The 25,087-nt window shown below is 40.8% G+C and overlaps 1 protein-coding gene across 2 annotated transcripts in view; it reads right to left on the reverse strand.

Moving 5' to 3' along the window:
- CDK6 (cyclin dependent kinase 6) overlaps positions 1–25,087 on the reverse strand; it is a 240,344-nt gene that overhangs the window by 15,139 nt on the left and 200,118 nt on the right. For both annotated transcript variants that reach the window (XM_036113304.2, XM_036113305.2), the window contains exons 6-7: positions 6,546–6,596; positions 870–1,005 (exon numbers count right to left, since the gene is read on the reverse strand). In XM_036113304.2, the coding sequence (XP_035969197.1) occupies positions 870–1,005; positions 6,546–6,596 (187 nt within the window). The remainder of the gene's footprint in view (positions 1–869; positions 1,006–6,545; positions 6,597–25,087) is intronic.

A 25,087-nucleotide genomic window follows, 5' to 3' on the forward strand; every position in this document is an offset into this window, starting at 1 on the left:
TTTCAAAGGATATGAGCCAAAAGTCCTTAGTGAGTGTCTTAGAAATGAACAGTGGGGAGGGAATATAGCTGTCCTTCTCTGTAATGTGGCAGGGGAGGGAATTTTTGAGTAAGCCAGAAAATGAGCCACCATCAGGTGAAGATGGAATTAGGGCTTTCACTGGGAGACTCATGGCTCTGCGAACATGCCAATCAATGGCTGTGTCCACACAGAGCTGAAGTAGAACACTTCTACTAGAGCCTACAGACTCTTAGGTCTATATCGGAAATTTAGAATACATTGACAGAACGGGAGCACTAGTGCCTCCAGGTCTAGGAGCACCTACTTGGTGAGATATCAAAGGTTGTTAGTCAGTAGGTAAAGGATACACTTATTATTCATTGAGTTCTGAACACCAAGGGTAGCTCAACAGGTCAACTCTTCTATTTTTCTGTCCGCCAAGAGTAGGGAAGGATGTATAAGGCCAAGTGTTACGAGTTTGAATCTCAAACAGAACACAAGTCCTTATTTTCAGTGAGGTATTTTCTATGTGCATGCCACCTTGACTACTCATTGGAAGCATATGTCTAGATGAATCGAGAGGCTTCTGCGGCTGCATTCAAATGAACATTTAAAGATGGCAGACTGAAAGTGTGTGGGTCAGACTCTTTCTCTTTCTGTAGGAAACGAAGACATTCCAGAATCAAAAGCCACCAGCTGTGGCAGGTGTGGAAATGAAAGCTGCAGAGAGGTTGTGGCCTCTTGCTCTGCGTGGCTGTGGTCCATGATGCTGAACTGATGCTGTGCCCACCCCCCAGGAGACCACCCAGCGGACAGGTCGCGTCTCTCATCAGCACCGCACAAGACCAACTCTGCACCACAGCACTTACCAGAAGTAGGTCTTTGCCTTGTTCATCAATATCTGTTACAAACTTCTCAATCGGTTGAGGAGATTTTGAGTGAAAAGCCTGCCTGGGAAGGGCGACATCTCGAGGCCAGTCCTCTTCTCCTGGGAGTCCAATGACGCTACAAAAGAACCATGTGTGAACATAAGCATCATTAGCTGCTATGCTGAAGCTGTTTTCCCACCAAAGTCCAGATGATGGTAAAGTCTGAGAGGCAGGCATGGGGGACACAGAGCCCAGGGGGCCCCTCACTTATATTACTGGCAGGTCTCTCATCTCTGTCCTACTGCAGTATGATGATTACAGGGTAGAGGGTGATCTCCCAGGAGAACTGTAAAATTCACTGGGAAGAGATAAGAAATTCCTCTAGTAGCAGATACTAAATGCATGAGATGATGCGGAAATAGAAAATAGTATATTACCAGTAAGTCCTGACATACTGACAGAGTAGGAGGCCTATATGGGCATATATTTTCCTTTATGCCCAAGAGTGCTTTTTGGGTTCTGATCCAACACTCTCATATTGCCATGCTTTTATAATGCTCATCTAACACGATTCATTAACACACAAATTTGGTTGCACTTTTGGTTAAAGAATAATTCCCCAAACGGTAATTACATAATGTAAGAATCAGGCCAAAAAGAGGCTAAAAGATATGCTAATCCTGTGCTAGGCAAACACTATTTTATAATTTAATTTCAAATTAAATTCATTAAGTTAAATATAGTTGATATATATTTTGTATTACAAAACTAATTTTTTTATTTTAAAAGATTTTATTTATTTACTATTTATTTATTTTAGAGAGAGCGAGCAAGTAGGGGCAGGAGCAGAGAGGGAGAGAGATAAGCAGACTCCAGGCTGAGCACAGAGCCTGACGCAGGGCTCGATTTCACAACCCTGAGATCATGACCTGAGCCAAAATCAATAGCCGGACGGTCAACCGACTGAGCCACCCAGGCGCCCCTACAAAACTATTTTATAGTATTCCAAAGTGAGCAAACAATAAATAAAGACAGTATCATTTATGCTTCCCCTGAAAATTACTCTGGGATCCGAAAAACGTGGAGAAAGGATCAAGTGATATAGAAACAGCACAGGCATTGTATGTCAACTATATTCAAATACAAAAAATAAATTAACAAAATAGCGTAGACTTCGGAAAAGGCAGACCTGGGTTCAGATTCTACACCTACAACTTATTGGTAGGTAAGGACAAATTACTTAACTTCTGTGAGCCTCAGTGTCTTTACTTATTAACAATCATAATTCACAGTGAGAATTTATATAAAGTGCATAGCACAGTGCCTGACACACAGTACTTGTTAGTATCAATACATTACCCATTATTAGTATTATTATTTTAAAGATTTTTATTTATTTATTGAGACACAGAGAGAGCACAAGATGGGGGGAGAGGCGGAGGGAGGAGAAGCAGACTCCCCTGATGAGCAGGGAGCCTGACATGGGGCCAGATCCCAGGACCCTGAGATCATGACCTGAGCTGAAGGCAGATGCCCAACCAACTGAGCCACTCAGGAGCCCCCACCCATTATTATTACTATTATTAGAGGAAAATAGTATTATTAATCTAAAATGCATAGGCAATGCATCACTACTACACTAAAAATATGAACTGCTTGAGTCCTATTGATGTGTGACTTGAGGTTCTTCAGAAATATTAATAGGTCAGTGGCTTTACATAACTTATTTACTTATTTGAAAGAGAGAGCTCACACACATGAGGTGGGGGGGAGCGGCAGCGGAGTCAAGCAGACCCCACGCTCAGCAGGGAACCTGACGGGAGGCCAAGCCCACGACCTCAAGATCATGACCCAGTGGAAACCAAGAGTGGTATGCTCAATGGACTGAGCCACCCTCGCGCCCCTACAATATGGAGGTATTATTTAAAGTTTATGTATACAGGGGCACCTGGGTGACTCGGCTGAGCGTCTGCCTTCGACTTAGGTCATGATCTCAGGGTCCTGGGATCCAGCCCTGCATCGGGCTCCCCGCTCAGCGGCGAGTCTGCTTCTCCCTCTCCCCTCTGTGATCTCTCTCACTTTCACTCTCTCTCAAATAAATAAATAAAATCTTAAAAAAAATAAAGTTTATATAGAGAGAGTAGGTAGGTTTGAACAAGGGAAATCAGGGGATGCAAGAACTTATATCTCACTTATAGACTCTGATTAACTCCAAACTAAAAAGTCATAATGTAGTGGACAGAACATATGGCTATTCAAATTTACCAAACTTTTTTTTTTAAAGATTTTATTTTTAAGTAATCTTTACACCCAACGTGGGGCTTGAACTCACAACCCTGAGATCAAGAGTTGCATGCTCTACCAACTGAGCCAGACAGGCACGCCCTGACCCAATTATTTTAACTAGATAGCAATGGTGCTGGCCTGTGTTAGAGTCTTCTCCTTGGCCTGCGCTCACTGGGACACAGGTTGAGAAAATGTGTTCTCCTGAATGGATTTCCAGGTTTCAGGAAGATGTGGTGGCGAACGTCACAGGCTCCCTCTGTGAGGCTTTCTCCCCCCTTTTATTCCCTCAACAGAGCCCAGGTCACAGACCTCACCTGGGGAGAGCAGACACCTGTATCATGATTGCACCTGTCACGGGTGTCCGGGAAAAGACCCTGCAGTCCTACCTCTGTTGGACATGCTGGGAGAGCCACATTGTTGAGGCAAATAAAGACAGACTCATGGACATATTTACCAGGACAAGGGAATGGAAATGCAGCTTGGGCAACACACAAATTTGCTTAATAATGAGATCTAGAGTAAGAGTAGAAAAAAAAATACCACTATTAATTATTAAAGGACATAAATGTGTATGCTTGGAAAGAGTGGGATAGGCAAAGAAAGAAAAAGAGAACGCTTATGAAAGAACTTTAACAATTTCCTTCACTTTTATTTTTTAGCCATTTTTATATCTTTTTCTGGCGTATCGTTGCCAGTCATCTAGAAATCAATTATAAAAATTCTTAGCAATAATTTAAAATCTTTAAAAAAATCTTTTTATTTGCAGCTTTGAATATATTTATATTGAAATAAATCTGGTGATATGGGTGGCTGAGTGCCAAAAGCAAAAAAGAGTCTCTGTGTGTACATGTATGTGTGGTGCATAATTATATATATGTGTACATAGCTATCTATATAAATAACTTTCAAAAGTATTTTTAAATCTCCCCCTCCTCTGATCCCCTAACGACCTCCTGAGACATGCAGGTCAGTTATTACTTCCTTTTTATAGATGTGGAAACAAAGGGATGAGGAGTGAAATCAACTGCCAAAGTCACACACAGTAAGTTCAGCCACAGAGTGGGAGTGAACCCAGCTCTCCTTATTCCAAATCCAATATTTTGTTTCCATTTAACTATGACTCTGCTCCAAAAAATGCTCTAAAATGTCACGAGCTAAAAGCATTCAGTTTCACTTTCAAAGTACTTGCTATTCTTTGAAAGTATAAATCTTTCTAAATGCAGAAACAGTTCTCCCCCATAAGAGAATGTGAATATGGCTTTCCTTAAAAAAAGAAAAAAAAAAAAATCCCCTTAATATCCAGTATGAACTTTTATGGCCCATATACAAACGTTGTGAAACTCTGATAGGTCCATTAAAAAGTGCTTGCATCAAGTTTCAGTATTTGGACAGCTGAACATAAGCCTTAAAAGTTGACATTTGTACCATAAAGACTGACAGCACAAAATCTATAAATGGCAGAGGGAACAGAAATCATTTTTCAAGTACTTTAGAAATGACAGTAGGGTGCAGCATTGTCCCTTTTCTTTATGCCAAAGGAACCAAGGCAGAGTAAACAGAACATAATTTCAGCGAAACAAGGCCAGAAACAAGAAGTAAATGCTAAAGGCCTAAGACCTATAGAACTTTATGGCTTCTTTTCTGCTGGCAACCTAGGGTCTCAGGCCTTTGCCAAAAGTGGAACTGGCTCTCCCTTGGACACAAGTCAAACTTGTTTGTCAGGGGTTCTCTCGGGTCCAACTCCCTGGCTTCCGATACAAAGGGGCACTAACAAGGCTAACAAGTTCGCAGACCCCAGGGCTGGAGCTGGACAGAACGCCCAGGTGATGTCAGTAAGGGACAGGTGGTGATGGGTTGAACGTCTGGCAAGCTGGCTTCTGTCAAGATCACTTTTCCCTTTAACAGAGTCACTGGTGCGTCTGACTTTCCTAGTTCCTGCTTCAAGTTCGCACCGCACACAAACTATATTCAACAATGGTGGGGAAGAATAGATGGGGGTTCATCACCCTATGAGCAAAGACGAGTTGACATCCAGAAGCAGACAGAACATGAGTTTGTCCTGAATCTGTCTATTTTATGGAGTGGCAGGAGGAGGAGCAATGGGAGTCTCGGCAGCTGCCCTGGACCTGGGAAGCCCTCACACAATAAAACCAGCAAATATTTTTCAGGCCTTAAAGCCACTGAGTTCTGATTCAGCAGGGCTGCTGGCATCATTAGAAATCTAGTGGAGCTTTCCAGTCACTAGGAGAACAAATTGAGGTTCCAGTTTTATACCAACTGTTTTAAGCAGTCATGCTCGAGTAGATAGCGTTAACATATAATTATTTTCTTTAGGGGTACTTTTCACCAGTTTTACGGACTGGAAATTATCATAAAAATCACTGGGATTCCTATGAAATGTTACAGACCAATGATTGGGGCTGCTTTTGGTTCTAAAACTCCCACTTTTTTCTTACTTCACCCCAATTCTGAGGGGGCTTGGCAAAGGCACCTATCCCAAAAGGATGCCATACTTCATGCTTTGTGAGAGGAAAGGCCCCTTCTTAACATTCTAGAAACACGAAAGCATACATACCCCCACAGTCACAAACATGTAGACATGAATGGAACTCTGCAAATCATCAACGAGCTAAGTAACAGACAATTAGAACCAAAGAATTTGAGCGCAAGAAAGGATCTTAGAATTTACGTCCTAAGTTTCAGTATTCAGGTGAAGAAGTTAAGGAACAAAAAGGTTAAACAATTAATGATGAATTATAATCATAGCTGCCATTTTAAAAGCATTCACTATGCACCAGTCACCGTGTATGCACTTTACAGGGCATTTTAAATGACTTTCTCAAGACTGCATAGAATTTAGCAACAGACATAGGGTTAGAACCTAGGATTCTCATTTCCTATTTTGGGGCTCCAAAGAAAAATGGGTTGTGTAGCATACCATCCAAAACAAAACAAGGCAAAATCAATCTAGATGACTCAATGGGGATACTCAATGGGGACAGGAAGCCCAGTGGGCAACGATGGGCTACCAGGCAATCAAGCGCCCCACCACTGACGGTGGATGCATCTGAAATGGGCCCAAGCAGACAACACATCTGAACTCAAGAAATGGAGCTCAGCCAAGTGGAGAAGGAGGATCCTCGAAAAGATCCACGTGAGCAACATACAAGCTTCCAGAGCAGACCGGTTCGGCCACACGTCATGATGGGCTCTGCATAAAACAGCATGTCTGCCACGTCCCCACTCACCACACAAATAGTAACACTGACTGGGGCCGCAGCTTGGAGGAGGAAAGACAAGAGGTAAACATTTTATGTGAGTGTCAGAGGAAAGGCACTGTAAATGTTTTCATGCTATGAACGCTGATGTAAAATCACAGTTACTACTTACTCCAAGATTTTTCCAAGCTGATCGACATCTGAACTTCCACGAAAAAGAGGCCTACAAGAATAAAGATACATATCAAACAGGGAATTTTCTCATTACATTTCAATCATATTGGTCATTACCACTGTTTACAGGAAGCAAAACATTCTTTAAGGGTGAGGAAGGAGTCAAGAAGTGAGACATCTTTCCTTTGGTCAATGAAGGATTTTCTTGCATTTGACTTCGTGGTAAGGATCTCTCCTAAGTATCTGGGGTCCCTGACTCCCCTGTTTTGTCACCGTGGGTATTCTATTCGCACTCACTGCAACAGCAGTGCTACAGGGGACACACGGCCCTGGTTTCAAAGTCCTACCCAACTTCCTGATAGGGTGGAACACATCGCTGTTCTAGTCTGGACCGAAGGGTTCGTGGGCTTCTTTGAAACTGTTCTTGGTCAGATTCTTCTCCGAGCACCCTTTCCTCACCTCTCTGCTATCACAGGACGTCCTCAGGGGGCTCTCTCTTTCCAAGGGTCCTGATGCTGCAGTGACATACGTCTGGACCTATTTTTTTGATTTTATCACTTTCCTTTCTGACAGCATTATGGTAGTTAGCCATCACTCTGGGCTTCAGAGGAACACACAGTGTCTACACGGAGTGTCTACACGGAGCATTTAACTGGCAATTAAGTGAGCTCACTTGGTCACATTTCTGGCATTTTCCCAAGTAGGTCAGTACCCCTAGAGGGCAAGGACTTCTCTAGGTTTGCCCCTGATCTTTGGCCTAGTGCTTTACCTGAACAGGTGCTCAGTTAATAAATATTTTATTTAATATATTCCTATGGCACACATGGAAATGTTTCCTAACCCCTTGCTCAATGACTGACAGATATTTTTCAACAATAACGGGCTTTAAAAAATATTTGTAGCCTATTACCAGAGACCATATTTTTAAAATGTTGTATATCAATTATAAATATAAATATTATATATCAATTTTAGAAAAGCCAAACAATGGAATCTTAACAGCTATTATTTCTAGAACAGTAATGTTGACTCTAATATAATACCACGTGCTCCCCAAACACCTCATTTAATTATCACAAAAATTTCAGGAGCAAGGTAGTATTATTATCATCCCTATTTTCTGATGAGCAGCTAGGATTAGAGATGTTCTAGACTTACCTAAGGACAAATAACAAAATGCAGACTTTTATTAAAATTCAAACGAGGTCCACCTTGCCCCAAAGCCTATCTGCTTCATTATTATATTGTAATGCTTTATTTTGGTTACTAATGTTCTCCACACTCACAGACAGTCCCTACAGTGAGCCTTTGGGGTGAAATAGCACGGAGACTGTGTGAAGAGCACTTTAGAGAGAACCCAGTGTCTCACAAGCAGGTGCCTGTGGGATTCTGTACTCATTGCTCTGCAAATGTCCAGTGTCTTTAAATTCTTGCCCTCTTTAACAAGGAACAAAGCAATTTACCAGACTGATTGAAGTTCTCTATTCTTTCCATACACTTCCTGCTGATGGCCCTTCTAAATTTTTTTTAAGTTGTTTTTTTTTTTTTTTAAATTTTATTTTTAAAGACTCTCTATACTCAACACAGGGCTCGAACTTACAACCCTGAGGTCAAGAGTCACACACTCTACTGACTGAGCCAGCTAGGCGCCCCTTAATTAGGTTTTTAATTTTAATTCCAGTGTAGTTGACATACAGTGTTAGGCCCTTCTAGATTTTTACGTTCTGCCCCCTGTGCAATCTTTTACAGCTGTTTTGCTCACATCTTAATTGATAGCACCATTTTTCTTTTCCTTTCCAAAGCGCAGAACTTGGACTGCACAGAAACAACAGTGCCCTTTCTTTTCACACTCCTGTTTCCTTAGTATTAAGGTATAAAATTACAAAACTAAGTATAACCAGCATTATGAGGTTTGGACAAACACAAACGACCCCTCTTTGCATAGCACGTATCTCAAATGGCTCGAGCGCTGGGCATGCCGGGTAGCAGGTGCAGAGGGAACCGAGGGCACACCTTTAACTGATGAGCTGGTGAAGCAGCTTGGTAAACATGCCAAGCCCCTCACCCTGCATGAAGAAGACTGGTATGCACAGTGAAATTATCTTTGAGGATCATGGAGCAGCTTAAAAGAAACTGGCCATGGCTACTGGGAAACAAACAAGGCAGACTACCTTGAGTGGACGTTGTTCCCAGGCAAAAGCACAAGCCCTTCTCTTTCCTGAGGTGGGTACTGAGACCCTGAAGCTCAGCTCCCGCAGCACAGGGGCTCATGCCCTTACTGGTTTGGTTTTCGGCTCCCTTTTTGTTTTTCTCCCTTGGCAATACTGTAACATTTTTGCTAGCTCCACTGTGCATTTAAGTAAGTGCTTGCTCTATTTTACCTTACATTTGCTACATGTTTAGCAGAGCGCTTTCAAATCATGTAGTCCACCATACTGCCAGAGCCTGGAGTCTTGCCTCTCTTGGCTGGACTTGGCCCCACAGAATGAAATGTGCTTTACATCCTTGAGTTAGAATTGGCCCATTAGTTTGGCCTGCTTTAATGAGGGTAAGAAGCAGAAAGGTCTGAATCATAACCACTTCTCTGTGACCTGCTGTGGGGAATACTGGGAACTCGGAAGCAACTATTCAGTATACGGCTCAGAATGACTTTTGTCACGTAGGAAGGCCTGGCATGGGACTGTGAGGTCTACTAATTTGGCTTTAGGATGGATATGGATTGGCTTGAGTTATACAGAACCACTAAATCCTGACAGCATGCAATTAACTCCCATAAAATAGATCTCTGGATCGTCACAAGACAATGGCAATGAGTCACATGAAAGGGGGAACAGCCTACCCGGAACTGGTACTCTTAGTTGACCAAAAAGTGGTCATGAATGTGATCAAATTCTTAGGACCACCCATTCAGTTTGGGGCTGAAAATGCTCAAGTCTGTAGGAGTCGGTTTTGTGATAGAAGATGCTACATTCATTAGAAGCATGGAGAGTTAACAATGGATTTAGAAGAAAGATGAAAAGTTTTCATCATGATGACCTCCTGGGGGTGCTATGGTGGAATACTGATATGTAAGAAGAAGATTGTCCCAATTATATGATACAATCTGTCTTTAAATAAGGCTCTGTGGTCAAAAGCCTTGGCTGTATCAGGTCTCTGACCTGTGTGCATCATGTACTAGGACTGTATTTTCACTGAAGTTATTCTGCGTATTTCTTCCTTCCTCAGATAAGCTGAGTTAAATATCCTTCAAGTCATGTAATTTATGGCCTAAAATATATTTTAGGTGGACATTTATGGACATCTTTGACTATATTCTTTGGTTTAGTGGTAAGGGAGAGTTTAATTCTACTGCCTTGAATAATTTTATAATTGTAGGAATGATTCAGCTAAAACACACACATACATGAGTCAAACTTGGCTGGTTCTTTATTACTATGACATAGGGCTGAGCTGGAAGGAAGCAGAGGGTTGAAGGACCAACATGGGGGAGAGTAAGACACAGAAAGACTGAAAGACAAACTGAGCTACAGATGGTCAGACAGAGACAATCTGAGGTGGTCCAAAATAACTTTGAACTCCGTTTCTTCCTATTGCGCCTAAACATCTACCTCTCCTGGAAATCTCAGGGTATATTTATATGGGCCCTTCACGAAGACTGAAGCTGGAAGGGGAATATTCTATTATATATCATGAGACAAAGGCTCATAAAAATTAAAAAGTCACGTATTTTTTTTTTGAGTCACTGCAGGGAGAGGATCCACTAAGCTATCCCAGAAGCCTCCCATCCCAGGTGACATACTTAGTAATTCTTTTAAACTAACTACTTAAAAATAAAATTAACAAAAGAGATATTCTACTGAAAGCAGTAAATCTGAAGCCTGGTTTTGTATTTTTTAAAACACTTCTTCTTTATATACACATTTCTTGGGGGGTTAACTAGCAAAATGGAAAGACTATACCTACCAAGAACATCCCCAAATAAAAACTGTGCAATTGTTTTATTGGATTAATATACTAAAAAAATCCCTCTATTATATGGGGCATTACTGAAGGATAGTAACTTTTATGTATTTTACTATATCAAAAACTATAATTAATTACTTCAGATGACTTTTCAGTAATTTAACCGAGTGTTTGGATAATGGTGCATAAACATTATCGGTGAAAGACCTTTGTTGAATCTACATTTCATGGATCCATTTCTAATTTCATACATTTCTTTTCTCTTCACCTAGCCTATGATCCTCCTTTTTCTTCAGATTTTCTCCACACTCACTTCTTGGGACGATTACATTCTTTTGCATAAACCTCCTTCTGTCTCTCATGGCCCTCAACCTCTTTTCTATTTTTGAATTCCCACTACAGAGGACCCTACTGGAAGACTTTGCCATTCTACCCTTTGAAGCCAATTTATTTGACAAGATAAATAATATTTGGGGGAAAATATCTGAAACTGGACATTGCTATGTTTTTATGAAAGAGAATTTTAGGTTATTTCCAAGTATTTTCTTCAAATATCTTCCTTCACTCTTATACTTGATAATAGTTAATGCTGATTAAAAAAACTCTTTCTGCAAACAATAAATTTTAATATATACATATAAGCGTTTTTTTTTTTAAACTAAAAGGAGATCATTGCAAAATACAGTAACAAACTGCATTCATTTCAAACCATAGCAAAGTCAATTTTCTTCTCATATGACCGTAGGCGCTGTCATGCCAAAACAAGTATGGTTCTTGGGGTTTTCTTTAGCAAGGATTTTTCTCAAAGCTTTTTTTGAATTTGTGAGAATTTCAGCCTTAATGCACACCACCCCCATTCCCCCCCAACATGTTGATTTTAGAGGATATTTGTTGACTGGGGAAAGGGTATCATAGGCTTTGGTGATGAACTGTCCTGGGTATGAATCCCCACAGCCATTTCTCTCTGAATGACCTTAGGAAAGTCACTTAGCCTCTTAGAATCCGTAAAATGTCCAGTTTATAGGAGACCTACAGTTAGGTGCCAACTAAACACACACATACTTTTTCACACTCATACGTGTTAGACATCTCTCTTGTTCCTGGCCACTGCTATACACAAAAGATACCAAAGTGTTTCACGCAGTGAACAAGAAAGGAAGGGGACACTTGTCACCACATGGTGGATGCCCAAATCGTAGTAAAGGCTAATAATTCCTCCTCTGGGGTCACTATTCTCTATACCTGTTACAACTCTTACACCTTTACCATCAAGAAGAGAAAGAATGAATGTCAAATAAAGTTTGATTAACTTTGAATTGGCAATATTATTTCTTCCTCTGTATGTAGTTTTAGCAACACTCACCCCCTCTTTTAAGCGTGAAGTGCATTTTCTTGGGTCGAATTACAAAGGGTACCAAGTTTCAGATTACATGCCTTTTTAAACAAACGAAAAGAACATATAACTATCATTTATAAGCTCAATAAACAGTGGAAAACATTTAGAAGTAGGGTATGTTTTCTAGCAGATGAGACGTGTATGCTGATCGGTCTGTTATGGAAAGGAAATGATTCATGCATAAGGGAAGATGAAAGGTTTCATTTAGTTACAATACTCCCATTGTACTAAAAAGATGAGGAAGTCATGGATCACCCTATAGAACACCTCTGTAACCTGCATTTGACCTGCAGTTATGCTTTAGTTGCTATCTTTCTTGATTAGCAGAGGAATTTTCCATGTTCATAACATGACCTTTCAAAAAATATTGCTTACTATTTTATGCTTGCTCCCGTGTTCAGTTCTAGAGAGAGCTGTTATCTGTTAAGTTAAAAATGTTAACCTATCACTTCACAATTACCACCTATTCAAATAACCAGATTAAGCAGAAAATCAATTAACTGATTTGCTTCATAAACATTAATTGAGTGATCACCCACTAAGCACACAGGGCTGCATTAGGTGCTGGGAGATAACCCTTCCCCCAAGATATGTATTAAATATAAATATTATATAATATACGGTCTTAATATATAATATACATATATTTAAAGTAAATTACACATTTTAATACAAATATATTAAAATATGAATTTATAATATTTATAAATAAATATATATATTACATACTACCATAATGATCCTTGCCTCTGTGGGAGACACGAGATACAAATGCAGGATCTTGAAATAAAGAAGTTTATCTCATTTTACCCTGGGAGACGAAAGCTCAAGGCAATCATTTAATCTTTACTAGAATGTTGGGAGGTGGTCTGATTAACTGTTTTTTATAGATGAGAAGTAAAGTAACTTCATCAAGGAAACTGCTCACTAAGTGGCTGAGTTGGTCTGTCTGACTCCAATGAGCAGCAAACAGAAGCAGTGTTTTAGAAAGATTAATATGGCAGAGGTTTACTGAGTCACTAAGAGGGGATGAAGACAGAGCTAGGGAGGCCAGCGGTGAGGTCACTGCACAAGGACCTAACCCAGGAGGACAGAGCAGATGGGAAAGGATGCAAAGACATATAAGGGAAGGTGATCTGAATTTGGTAAAAGACTCAACATGCCCTGCGAGAAGCAGCATGGTTTTAAGATTCCAGGCCGAATGAGAAAGGTGGGGAGAGGGTGGTGTGGGGAGGAGAAGATTGGAAGATAATTGACTTAATTTTAAACATGTTCCTTTATGATAAAAAATAATGTATAAAACAATGCTTTGAAATCTGAGAATGAAAAACATGCAAAAGATTAGTTAAGCATACCTAGGTATATACCCAACAATACTGGCAATGTATGTGCACACAAACACTTGGACATGAATGTGTGTAGCAGCATTATTCATGATAGCCCAGAAGTGGAAACAACCCAAATGTCCATCAGCTGACAATGTGATAACAGAATGTTGTATAGCCATACAATGGAGTGTGGTTCAGTCATAAAAAGGAATGAAGCGGGGGACGCCTGGGTGGCTCAGTAGGTTAAGCGTCTGCCTTCGGCTCAGGTCATGATTAATAAACAGGAATGGTTACCGTTCCTCCCACTGAGAAGGCCTTCTCTCCCTTCTTCCCATCAACTTCAGTCCCTCAAAATTCGCACCCTTGGTTCATCTCTGGGTAATTCAAGTGCGAGCATGTGTATTTGTGCAGGTATGTATATATGAGTAGATGCATACACATTTAGAGCTAAAACCGATTTGATTGATATTGTTGTATCTGTTTATGCTTTAACTGGTCTGTGGCACTAGACAATATCATCCTACAAATAATGGGTGTTTAAAAACGGGGGTGGGGGGCTGGTGTGACAATTAGTCTCCTACATCTAAAATCTCACCAAAACCATCAGAGAAGCAGCATGAGGAATGCCGGATAGGAACTTTGCCCTCAGGTGCTTTACTTCACCCAGGTATGCAGGTCAGGGATGGGCTTCTTGGAAGACAAAGAAAGAGAAGGGTTGAGAAGAAGTGTAGCAAAGGCCAACAAGAGTGAGGGATTAAAAAGGGTGTGGAGGGGAAAGAGGCTCCTGAAGGAAACCAGCCCAGAAAGGAAGGGGCTCTGGTGGGAAAGAGCATATGGGAGACAAAAAAATTTAAAGCCCAAGTAATACAAGGCAAGGACCAGGGCAAAAAGAAGAATCTGAGATGAAGTTCTGTCAACTGAGACAGAGACGGATAGGAAAAAACCCCTACCAGAGAAGGGAGGGGCCACTCACAGGACAGAGCAGATAATTACAATTTAGAAAGTTGCTGCCCTATCTGTCCACAGTAGGGGACTCGGAGTCTGGTCGTTTCCTTACAAATAAATAGCTGAATTAATTTTTCCTTGTTACCAGATGTGAATAATTTATTTCTCCATAGAAGGCTCATATTTTACTGGACTATGTATGAGTAACTTCCTTGAGAGACAGTGAGCACACTGAGGCAGAGAGGAAAACCCCATCATTTTTCAATTCAAAATTGAGTTGAAGACTCAATTGAGACTCCTGAAACATTACAAAACTTACAAATTAATATACTTACTGACTTAGTCAATTTTACAGATGACTCAAGAAGCCTAAGTGGTCATTAAGATTAAAAAAAAATTATTTCTAACCACTTCAACAAGTATTATCTATTGTTTGCCAGAAATAATTATTGCTCTCAAATACTTATTTAATTAAAGCACTGCCTTTCTGTTGTTGCAGTGCTATCTTTTCTTGTCTCAGCCGACTTGGGCTGCCCTAACAAAATACCACAGGCTGGGTGGGTTAAACAACAGACATTTATTTCCCCTAGTTCTGGAGGCTGGACGTCCTGGATGAAGATGCTGACAAGGTATCGGTGTCTGGTGAGGACTGTCTCCCTGGTTTGCAGATGGCCACTTGCTTGCTCTGTACTCACGTGGTGGAGAGAGACCAAGCTCCCTTGGGTCTCTCTTACAAGGGCACTAATGTCATCGTGGGGGCCCCACCCTCCTGACCTAAAGAATCCTAAATAATCCCAAATCTAATCCCTAAATAATCCCAAATAACATCAAAATTGGGGGATAGGGCTTCAACATCTGAGTTTGGTAGTTATGGTGGTAAGACTCGAACATTCAGGCTGTAACACTTCCTTCCTCATGTTACTAAATACAGTATCTTTCTGACCTTTAGAATGAGAAACAAACTAGCCACATGGACTCAAGGTGACCCAAGTGAATCAAGTTTTCTCTCTCTGAGAATGTTCTTGTCCAACAGGAGCAAAAAACATGATTTGTCTCATTCTGTGCCTGGGATCCAAGTACTCATTTTGTATACTTTCTGGTAAGTTTTCTTGCCGAATTACATGTTCATTACTCTCATAGTGCCTCCCTTATCTCTTGCTCTCTGTTCACACTGCTCAGTGGAGTTCTTTAAAAATATATGTATTTTTTAGATTTTATTTAACAGAGGGAGAGACAGAGAGAGAGAGAGAGAGTACAAGCAAGGAGAACAGCAGGGAGAGAGGGAGAAGCAGACTCTTCACAGCGCAGGGAGCCTGACATGGTGCTCGATCCCAGGACCCTGGGATCATGACCTGAGCTGAAGGCAGACGCCTGACCGACTGAGCCACCCAGGTGCCCCTGCTCAGGGGAGTTCTTAAGGCAGGAAAGAAATAGTCACGCATTGAGTACTTTCTACAGGCTGGGTTCCTCGTTGTATTATTACATTTTCATCCTCACTCTCACCCTGATGGCAGACCAAGTACTACAAAACTTTGCATTTGAAAGAAAGTTTTGGCAGAGGTAAAAGAAATCTGAGTCAAACCTAAGAAGCAGGAACTCACAAGGGTGAAGCATTTCTATTAGTATCCTCATTACCAGGAAACCGGAGGCAAGTCCAGAATGTGGGACGCCCCCACTGGAATCACCTCACTTCTCATGGGCAAGAAGCTTCATTAACAGCCAGACATCTCAGGCTCAGCATCCTGGGGTAAGCTGTCTTCTGGCTGTCATATAAACCCAGAGCAGGGATCTTTCTCCTGTATGGAAATTCTAGCTATAATGGGCTTGGTGTTGAGAAACTTTAAGGATAACATGCTGGAAGATCATCTGGGGCAAGGGTAATGGTGGTGTGTGGAAAAATGATCAGAGATTACTAGGACACCTGGCTGAATGAGCGCCATAGATTAGTCAGGCATTGATTATTAACTGGGCTCAGGGTTTATCAATTACCTTCACTCTGCAAAAGAACTGTGAACTAGAGACATCCCTCAACCAAACTGGAAGCTCATCAGACCCCATCATAAAATCATCTGTCTACAATCCCTAGCCTTTCTTTATATTGTGCCTTCCTAGGAGAGAAAGAAAAGCTGTAACAGGGAGTTAGTTGGTCCATGAGTGAGAACCTTGGTACCCATGCTCCTCTATACTTGGCCATTTGGGTAGAGTACCCAGGAATAGGGTGACCAACCAGCGCAATCTGCCCATGATGGCCCTAGTGTCAGTACTGAAAGTCCTGTATCCCAGGAAGCCTCTCTGTCCCAGGCTAAACGGGATGGTTGGTCACCCTCTACAGGAGACCCAGAACAAGAGGTTGTAGAAAAAGAAATTAAAGAGAGAGAGAGAGAGAGAAATCTTAAAAAAAAATTATCATTGTTATTTCCAAGGGCTTTTTTGAAAAATCAGATGAGCATCTCTCAAAACGGTAAGAATGAAGGTGGTCCAGACAGGTTTCATTCTCTTTTTTCCTAACAACTCACTGCTACTATGTGATAAGGGACTAGATTATCGGTAAGCTCCCTCCTCATACCATAATCCAAGTGCTATTACTCTCTCTTAGCAAATGACTGTGTGAAACTATATACAGTTGACCCTTGAGCAACACAGGTGTGAACTACATGGGCTCACTTATATGTGGATTTTTTGTTTTTCACAGTACTGTAAACATATTTTCTCTTGTGATTTTCTTAGTAACATTTTCTTTTGTCTACCTTTATTGGAAGGCTAGAGTATATAACACATGTAAAATACAAAACATGTTGATCGATGTTGTCGGTAGGGCTTTCAGTCAACAGTAGGCTATTAGTAGTTAAGTTCGAGGGGAGGTCAAAAGTTAGACATCCATTTTCAACTGCATCGGGGAAGGGTTTGGTGCACTCAACCCTCGTGTTGTTGTTCAAGGGTCAACTGTCCATCTTGCCTAAGGAAAAAGCACTGCCAGTCTACATGGTGCAGCAGTCTAAGGGAAGTGCACGATCTAAAAAGGCAGCCACCAATAGAGACTGGGGCGGGGCTACTTATCTAAGACCGACAAGAAGTATTTTTATCTCGTCCAATCTAATTCATTGGTAGCAACAGGCTTCGAGCTGGGCTGAGAAAGGATTCGAAGTGCTGCCTAGGTGTAGCAGGAGAGAGGGCTGTAACCAGCAAGATAATATGGAAAACAAACTAGCCACATGGACTCAAGGTGACCCAAGTGAATCAAGTTTTCTCTCTCTGATACACTGACATCAAAGCAATATACAAGGAATAAAAGTTAGCAAACGTAAAAGTTAGCCCATCTAATGACACACTCCAAGAGCAAATGTTACATATATTAGGGTCACAAAATGTGGCTTTCAAAGCCACTTCTTACATTTATTCTAGGAATCCACCAGGCTTTGTCTTTGACACAACATGTTCACCAAAGAGAGTCTTACAAGCTCTATTGTGGGTATGTCTTTTAGTATATAATTCTGAGCACCTCCATGCTCATGAACACATGCTTTCTCTTGCAAACACTCCAATATTGACATCAACCATCTGTCATCGAAATGACATAATCCAGGGCTGACAGTTTTAATGTTGATTTTGGGGGAAAATAATCACTAGAAATTTTCTCAAATAGAAGTGTCTGTTAATTGAAGTGGCTTATTAAAAAAAGAAAAAAGGCAGTTTTGCTCAAAAAAGAACCAAAAGTATCAACTCAGAGAGTATTACAAATGATCCAGAAATATCCTCAAATTGTATTCAATCTTTGGTTAAAAATATTCCAAATAGCAGAAGACTGATTTTTTTCATTTTTTCCCTAAAAAAAAAAAAAAAAGTCTGCTTAGCATACAAATATGGGTGCAAAAGTTAGCATTTATTTTCTCAGGATAAAATTTTACTGACCCAAGAGCCACCTTAATTTTTTTAAAGGCTTCTTTAGTGCATTTATATTTTTAATGATGGGTGGGTACTTAAAAAAAAAAAATCACAAAGCATCACCTCAATTCTTTTCTCTTTTTATATACAAATGGATAAAATGGTATCTCTAAAGATCTCCTCCCTTCCCCCAAACTAAGGATGGCACCATCCCCCAGAGCAGGATCTGAATCCGGGCTCTATAGTCCTTGGTTTGAACCAGAACAAAGAGACAAGAAAGTGGCTAGCAGTCATAACAAAGCTGTGACTGAATAAGATTCCAGCCTCTATGAAGACAAGAATCAAGGACGTATCTTAAAAAAATTATTTGCACACACATTTCTACCTACCCTTTTAGATAGAGTTTTATCTTATGACAAGAAACAGTAATAATCTTTTTTTTTCCTTTCTGAATGGTACAGACAACTGGTATCCTGTATGAATATAATATTCCTATCCAGCGCATTTTGGGTAGAATCCAATAATGTGTGATAACTCAACAATTTAGCACAGGAAGCAAAGCCCACAACATTCCTTAGAAATTTCACAGACTATCTAGACAGAACAGACCCATATGAATGGGATTTTTTCAGTGATATTTGAAGAATGCAATTTTTCAGGGTGGACACACTGGGTTTGTGACGGATGCAAATTCAGATATGGAAAAAAAACACAATTAAATGATTCAGACTCTTGCGTTTTGCTTCCACAGACCTTATTTCTGCACGGGTCAAACAAAGGAAAGCTGGTGTTTGACAACTGTGGATGACTCATCAGAGGAAGTTCTTACCATATGGATGTGCTTGTTGAAATAAAGCTGGTTAACAAAGCCAGCTTTTTTCTCCCTGTGGGCCAGTGAGGGTTTCATTTTAGGAAATGGAAGTGTCAGTGTGGACAAACTGTCCTCAAGTATTTATAGCATAATGTGTAGTTTCCTTAAACTGTCTTTGAACAAAGAGTATGTGAATGAAAAATAAGATCTACATTTCTCTCATTCTTTTGGGTCGTATGAACTGTATTCTGTTTATAAAACCTACTTAGCACTGTGGCCTGGGCATGATGTGATAGGAAAGTGGTATAGCTACACTGAGGTAGGCTACTGGTTTCCCAATACATTTTAAGAGCTCTTTATTCATTAAGGAAATTATGCCTTTGTCATATTCATTGCATACATTTTCTCCAAGATTACCCTGTCCTTTTTAACTCTGAGGTATTTTAATTTTTTGAAGTTTTCAATTTGTATATAGTCAAGTATATTGATATTTTCTTTGTGACTTAAAAAAAAAAGATTTATTTCTTTATTTGAGGTGGGGGAGGGGCCCAGGGAGAGGCAGAGAAAGTCTTAAGCAGACTCCGGCTCTCAGGACCCTGAGATCATGACCTAAGCCTAAACTGAGAGTCCGACGCTTAACTGTCTGCACCACCCAGGTGCCCCCTTTTGTGACTTTTTAATGCTCTGAAAGCCTATTCCATTCTAGGGTCAGAAATATTTCCTATAGTTTCTTTATCCTTTTATGGTTTCATTTTTTTTTTTAAAGATTATTTATTTATTTATTTGACAGAGAGAGACACAGCGAGAGAGGGAACACAAGCAGGGGGAGTGGGAGAGGGAGAAGCAGACTCCCCGCCAAGCAGGGAGCCCGATGCGGGACTCGATCCCAGGACCCTGGGATCATGACCCGAGCCGAAGGCAGACGCCCAACAACTGAGCCACCCAGGCGCCCCCTATGGTTTCATTTTTAATACTTAATTCTTTTAACTACCTGTTAATTTGCTCCATGGTAAGGAACAGAGACTCTAATCAGATTACCATTTCCCTCCCCCACCCCAACAAGTTGACTAGTTACCCTTATTTGTTGAACAAGCCATTCTGTCCTACAGGATTTGTGATTTTGATAAGTCACATCACTTTCTAAATTGGGGTCTTTTGCTGAGTTCTCTATTCTGTTCCATAAATGTCTATCATTTCTTCTGCTGGTACTAGTTTTGTTTTATTTTTTTATTTTTTTATTTTTTTATTTTTATTTTTATTTTTTTTTAAAGATTTTATTTATTTATTTGAGAGAGAGAATGAGAGACAGAGAGCATGAGAGGGAGGAGGGTCAGAGGGAGAAGCAGACTCCCTGCCGAGCAGGGAGCCCGATGCGGGACTCGATCCCGGGACTCCAGGATCATGACCTGAGCCGAAGGCAGTCGCTTAACCAACTGAGCCACCCAGGCGCCCACTAGTTTTGTTTTAAACCTACACATATTTTTTAAAGATTTTATTTATTTGAGGGAGAGAGAGTACAAGCAGGGGGAGCAGCAGAGGGAGAGGGAGAAGCAGGCTCCCCACTAAGCAGGGAACCTGACGTGGGGCTTGATCCCAGGATCCTGGCATCATGACCTGAGCCGAAGGCAGATGCTCAACCGACTGAGCTATCCAGGTGCCCCTAGATTGTTTTTATTATTGTAGCTGCATTTTAGTGCTTTGGGGTGGAAAAGTTTCCCTTCATAATTTTTTTTTTAATTCTTTGCTATTTTCACCAATTTAACTCTTCAAATGCATTTTAGAAGATCCCACTGAGATTCTGATTGAAGTTGCATAAACCCATGAGTTAATTTGAAGAGATCTTATATCTTTTCAATATTCAATCTTCTCATTCAGGAAAACACATCATCTTCCTAACATTTAACTATTCTCCACATCTGTGCAGGTATTTTATCTCTCAGTCAAATTTATAGGTTTCTTGATATAGGTCCCACACATTTGTTTACATTAGTCTACATTTTTTAATTTTTACTGGGAATGAAATGGAGCTGCTACCAACCGGAGAAACTGTCTCTGTTGTCTGAGGTCACAATCCTGACTGTTCTCTTGAGTCATGGATTATTTTAGATTTGAAGAGTGGAAGAAGGAAAAGAGGGACATATTGGGGGGAGTGGTTTATATTCAATAGTATGAAGACTGTAAGCCTCCCAGAAAGGCTGTAAAAGGTTTAAAAACATGCAACCCAAAGCACTGGGGTTAGTAAAAAAGAGAAATAATGTGCTAATAAGCAATCAGAGTGATGACTCATTGCATTGGATCATCCCTGGGAAACCACCTACTAAGCAGAATTAGCAGTTAAGGCGTTATTTTTGGTGCAGGATTCATCGCTACTTCCTCTTGGGGAAAAAAAAAACCAACTTATTAAATCCTAGCTCCCTAGAACACTTGCAAACGGTCATCCTGGCAGACCTGCCTGTCAGGTAACAATGCTATTTCTAGAACAGGGTCACGTTGTGTTCCCTGTAGAGACTTCTTTAGAAGAAGACAGAAGCACTTAGCCACATGGAATGGAAAGGAGAACAAAGCCCCAGCTCCTAAAGCTGACTCTGTAACTGATTAACGAATCACTGAGTGCAGGTAGGCACTTCACCTCTGCTCATCTGTTAAAGGACAGATATCACGGCTTCTGCCCCGCTCTATACCCCAGACGTGCCACAAAAATAATAAACTATGTGGATGGAGCAGTTAGAACTGCTGAGAAGTAAAATCGGCTCCTCAGTAGAGAATCCATCAACCAAGGAGCAAAGACAGTGAACTCTCACTCCAGAGTCATTCATGTTTGCTTACTAACTGTGTTACCTGTCCCCATCCACACCCCTCCATGGTTTCTCCTCTTTTTCTCACAGTGTCTAAACGTGCAAAGAAGATTCAGTGCTGTTGTCTGGCTGTATCTCTGGACGAAATCTCAGAATTTAATTTACCTGTGATATTCTGCTGGGCTATTCACAGACATCACCGGCTCAGAAAATTTAGAGATGATGCAGTCAGGAAAATGACAAACATGGGGGGAAATGTGTTTTCTTATTCAGTATCCATGGCAGTGAAACTAATCAGTTAGACCATTCCCCCCACCCCTTCGATATAGTAGTAAATTAAATACACTCCCTCTTTCTGAACGCATGAATAAATCAATATTAGAATGTGCATTTCCCCAATCAGCCGTGAGTTTGAACATTTTAATTCTTATGTTTATCATTGGCAACACTTCTGTGAATTTCTACGTCTCAGTTCTAACACAGCGATATACATTTTGCTTAATGAAATGGGATAAGAACTATAGGTAAGACCTATTTTGCTAATGCTAACAAGCAACTCTGAAACACAGTCATTACTAGCCTAATTGTACAGAGGAGGAAGCTGGTGCTCAGGAGAGTTTTGTAACTTAGACAACAGTCACGTATGTGGTAAGTGCAGGAGCTGGAATCAATATTGCGAATCATAACTGCTTATTGATACTGTTTTATCATACATTAAATGCAACCTACCACAGCACATTAAAAAACGTATGTTACCAAACAAATATTAAAGTCAATCTTTGGCCTCAGCATGAAGTCTTTATTTACGAAACAAATGAATTTATAAGAATGAGGAGGTTGAGGGCATATGACTCTACTTATGATCTGTTTGCTCTGCCTATTCTCTAGAGGGGTATGATTCTATCTGCCATGTCTTTGACTTTACGAGAGAAGGGTATCATGGGCAAGAGGTTTTATGTCAGCCATACAAAATGAAACATTTGGTTAAAAAAAGCACTTTCAGGTTGTGTCAACTTTAGTGTGCAACGAATACACACCTTTGATTACTTTGGTTTTGCATGCTAAGAAGTCTAAGGGGCATTTAAATTTTTCTTTATGTGGTAGCCAAACTGCTCTCCTCTAATTTCCCTAAATATATCTTCGGTACATCTTTGATGTTATTATTTTGTTAGCATGAGTACTATTTTTTTTACACATGATTAATTTCATAAAATAAACCTGGCCCCTGAGAAGAGAAGTCCCCCATACCAGGGAAGTCTCTGCAGGCTGAGCTTGGAGCAGTGAGGTACCACGGCCACACCAATCCCACAGTCCTGTCACAGAACAACGTCCTACTGTGTCAGGTTTCACTGATCCCCTCATTTCAGGCTGAACTTTCCTGGTACCTCTCCCCACTTGTTTGGGAGTTCTGCCAATGCCCTGATAGAAGGACACTTCAGAGCAAATGTGGGGTTTGCCTTGCAGAGTCTTGCTCTGCAAGGCGTGGGCTCTGACATGCAGTAGGACAACCCACCCCGTGTGGACCCTCCTGGCCAGGCATGGACTCCAATCCTGCTCTGCCGCCAGCCGGCAACATGAACCCTGAGCCTCAGTTTCCTTAGTTTACTTCTTGAATGTCCGAGGGAACGTCACTTACATACTAAATTATAAATAAAAATGTCCACAAATGAAATTTCCCCACTACTGCTTGAAAACGTCTTTTGACCCCCAAAGTTAACCAGCTCTTGGATACCAATGATATGAAGAAAGTGACTAACTTCTGCTTTTCAAGAAGAACTACCATATCTCATCAAATGTAAGATGCTACCAATTGATCGCAAGTTACATCCTGATTCTAGAATCAATCAAATAATGAAAAAAATGAACATTTCAGAAACACTGAAATATGGTAGAATAGCTGATAAAATAGTTATTTCCTCGTTGGGAGATAGTGAAATGTACCAGGTGTCCTGTGTTCAGACTCTCCTCAATATAACTCTGGAACTTATGCCTTCTGTTTCTATATAGATCCATTTAATTTCCCAGTTCACTGAATACAGATTTACTTAAAGTTCTTTTTCTTTTTAAAGTATTAAAAAATTTTTGGAGCTTTGGCGAAAAAACATGGAGAGCCGCCAGTCTAAAGTTCTTAAAATAAAAATAGCAAATGAGGACCTTGATTGCTAAGCACTTCTCAGTTACAACACACATTTTTTTTTTTAAAGATTTATTTATTTGTTTGAGAGAGAGAGAGAGAGAGTGTGAGCCCGGGGGGTGGGGTTCCCCGCTGAGACAGAGCCCATTGTGGGGCTCAATCTCAGGACCCTGAGATCATGACCTGAGCTGAAACCAAGAGTCTGATGCTTAACCGACTGAGCCACCCAGGTGCCCCACAACATGCATTTCTTGATCACTGATCAACGGTAGCAACTCTACTGAGTATTTGTGATGGAAAATTCAATGAAGAGGATTATGGGGTAAACTCTTTTAACACAATTTGGTGACCAGACCTCCAGCTTCCTTTGTGTATTAGTGATCGGAGGAGCATGTTAGGAAGTTGATAAAAATAGTCAGTTAAGCTCCAGTCATTCTCTTCCCTCAAGAGAAACTTTCTTGCTCAGCAGTATTACCAGAGAGCTGGGTTTGGTACTTAAAGCCTTCCTGTTCTCACTGGAAAACCGGGAGTCAGTGCCCGAGCAACCACCACGCTAGCAGGCTTAAACCGCTTTGTACAATTTCCTTTGTCTCCCCCACCTTTTCTCTAATTTTTTTTTTGTTGTTGTTGTTTCGTTGTTATGGGTAGTGACAGTTCCTGGTTTCTTTCGTTTATCAACGGTTTCCTTTACCACAGCCTCTCCTGCTGGAAGCCTGGCACAATTGGAAGCTGGAAGAAAAACCGCAACTGAATAGGCGGGCACTCACTTTAACAGTCATTTCCAACCACAGATTAATACTATTACTGGATTTGACTAACGGCTCTCAATCAGCCCAACTGTCATCACTGGAGAACATGAGAGCTTGTAAAGCCAAAAGGGAAAACAGAAGCAAATCCAAATGATGGTATAGTTTTATTAATTTCTCATCTTTTGAATCCAGAAGTAGCTCTCTCAATATCCTCTTCTTGGTTCTCCTAAATGATCTGTATCATGTATGGATCAGGACATAATACCCTCCTGCTTCAATGAGCTGGAGGCTGAAGTCAGCTGGTCAGTGTTGCCACGGGCACCAGCTGCCTACGGAGTACGTCTGTATCCTGCACCTTGCACTGTCCACCTCTGCAAACTGCACTGGATGCTGGTGTTCAAGCATGTTAAGTGTCCAGCATCAAAGTCCAAATGAAGGACCGCCCTCCTGGAGGTTCTGTATTGACGATGGTGGAGCTGCTCAATGCTAGCCTATCACAATCAGGAACCTGGTTTTTCTCTTCATCATTTACTTTGA

The sequence above is a fragment of the Halichoerus grypus genome, chromosome 12 (genome assembly GCF_964656455.1).
Source record: "Halichoerus grypus chromosome 12, mHalGry1.hap1.1, whole genome shotgun sequence".
Classification (NCBI taxonomy): domain Eukaryota; kingdom Metazoa; phylum Chordata; class Mammalia; order Carnivora; family Phocidae; genus Halichoerus; species Halichoerus grypus.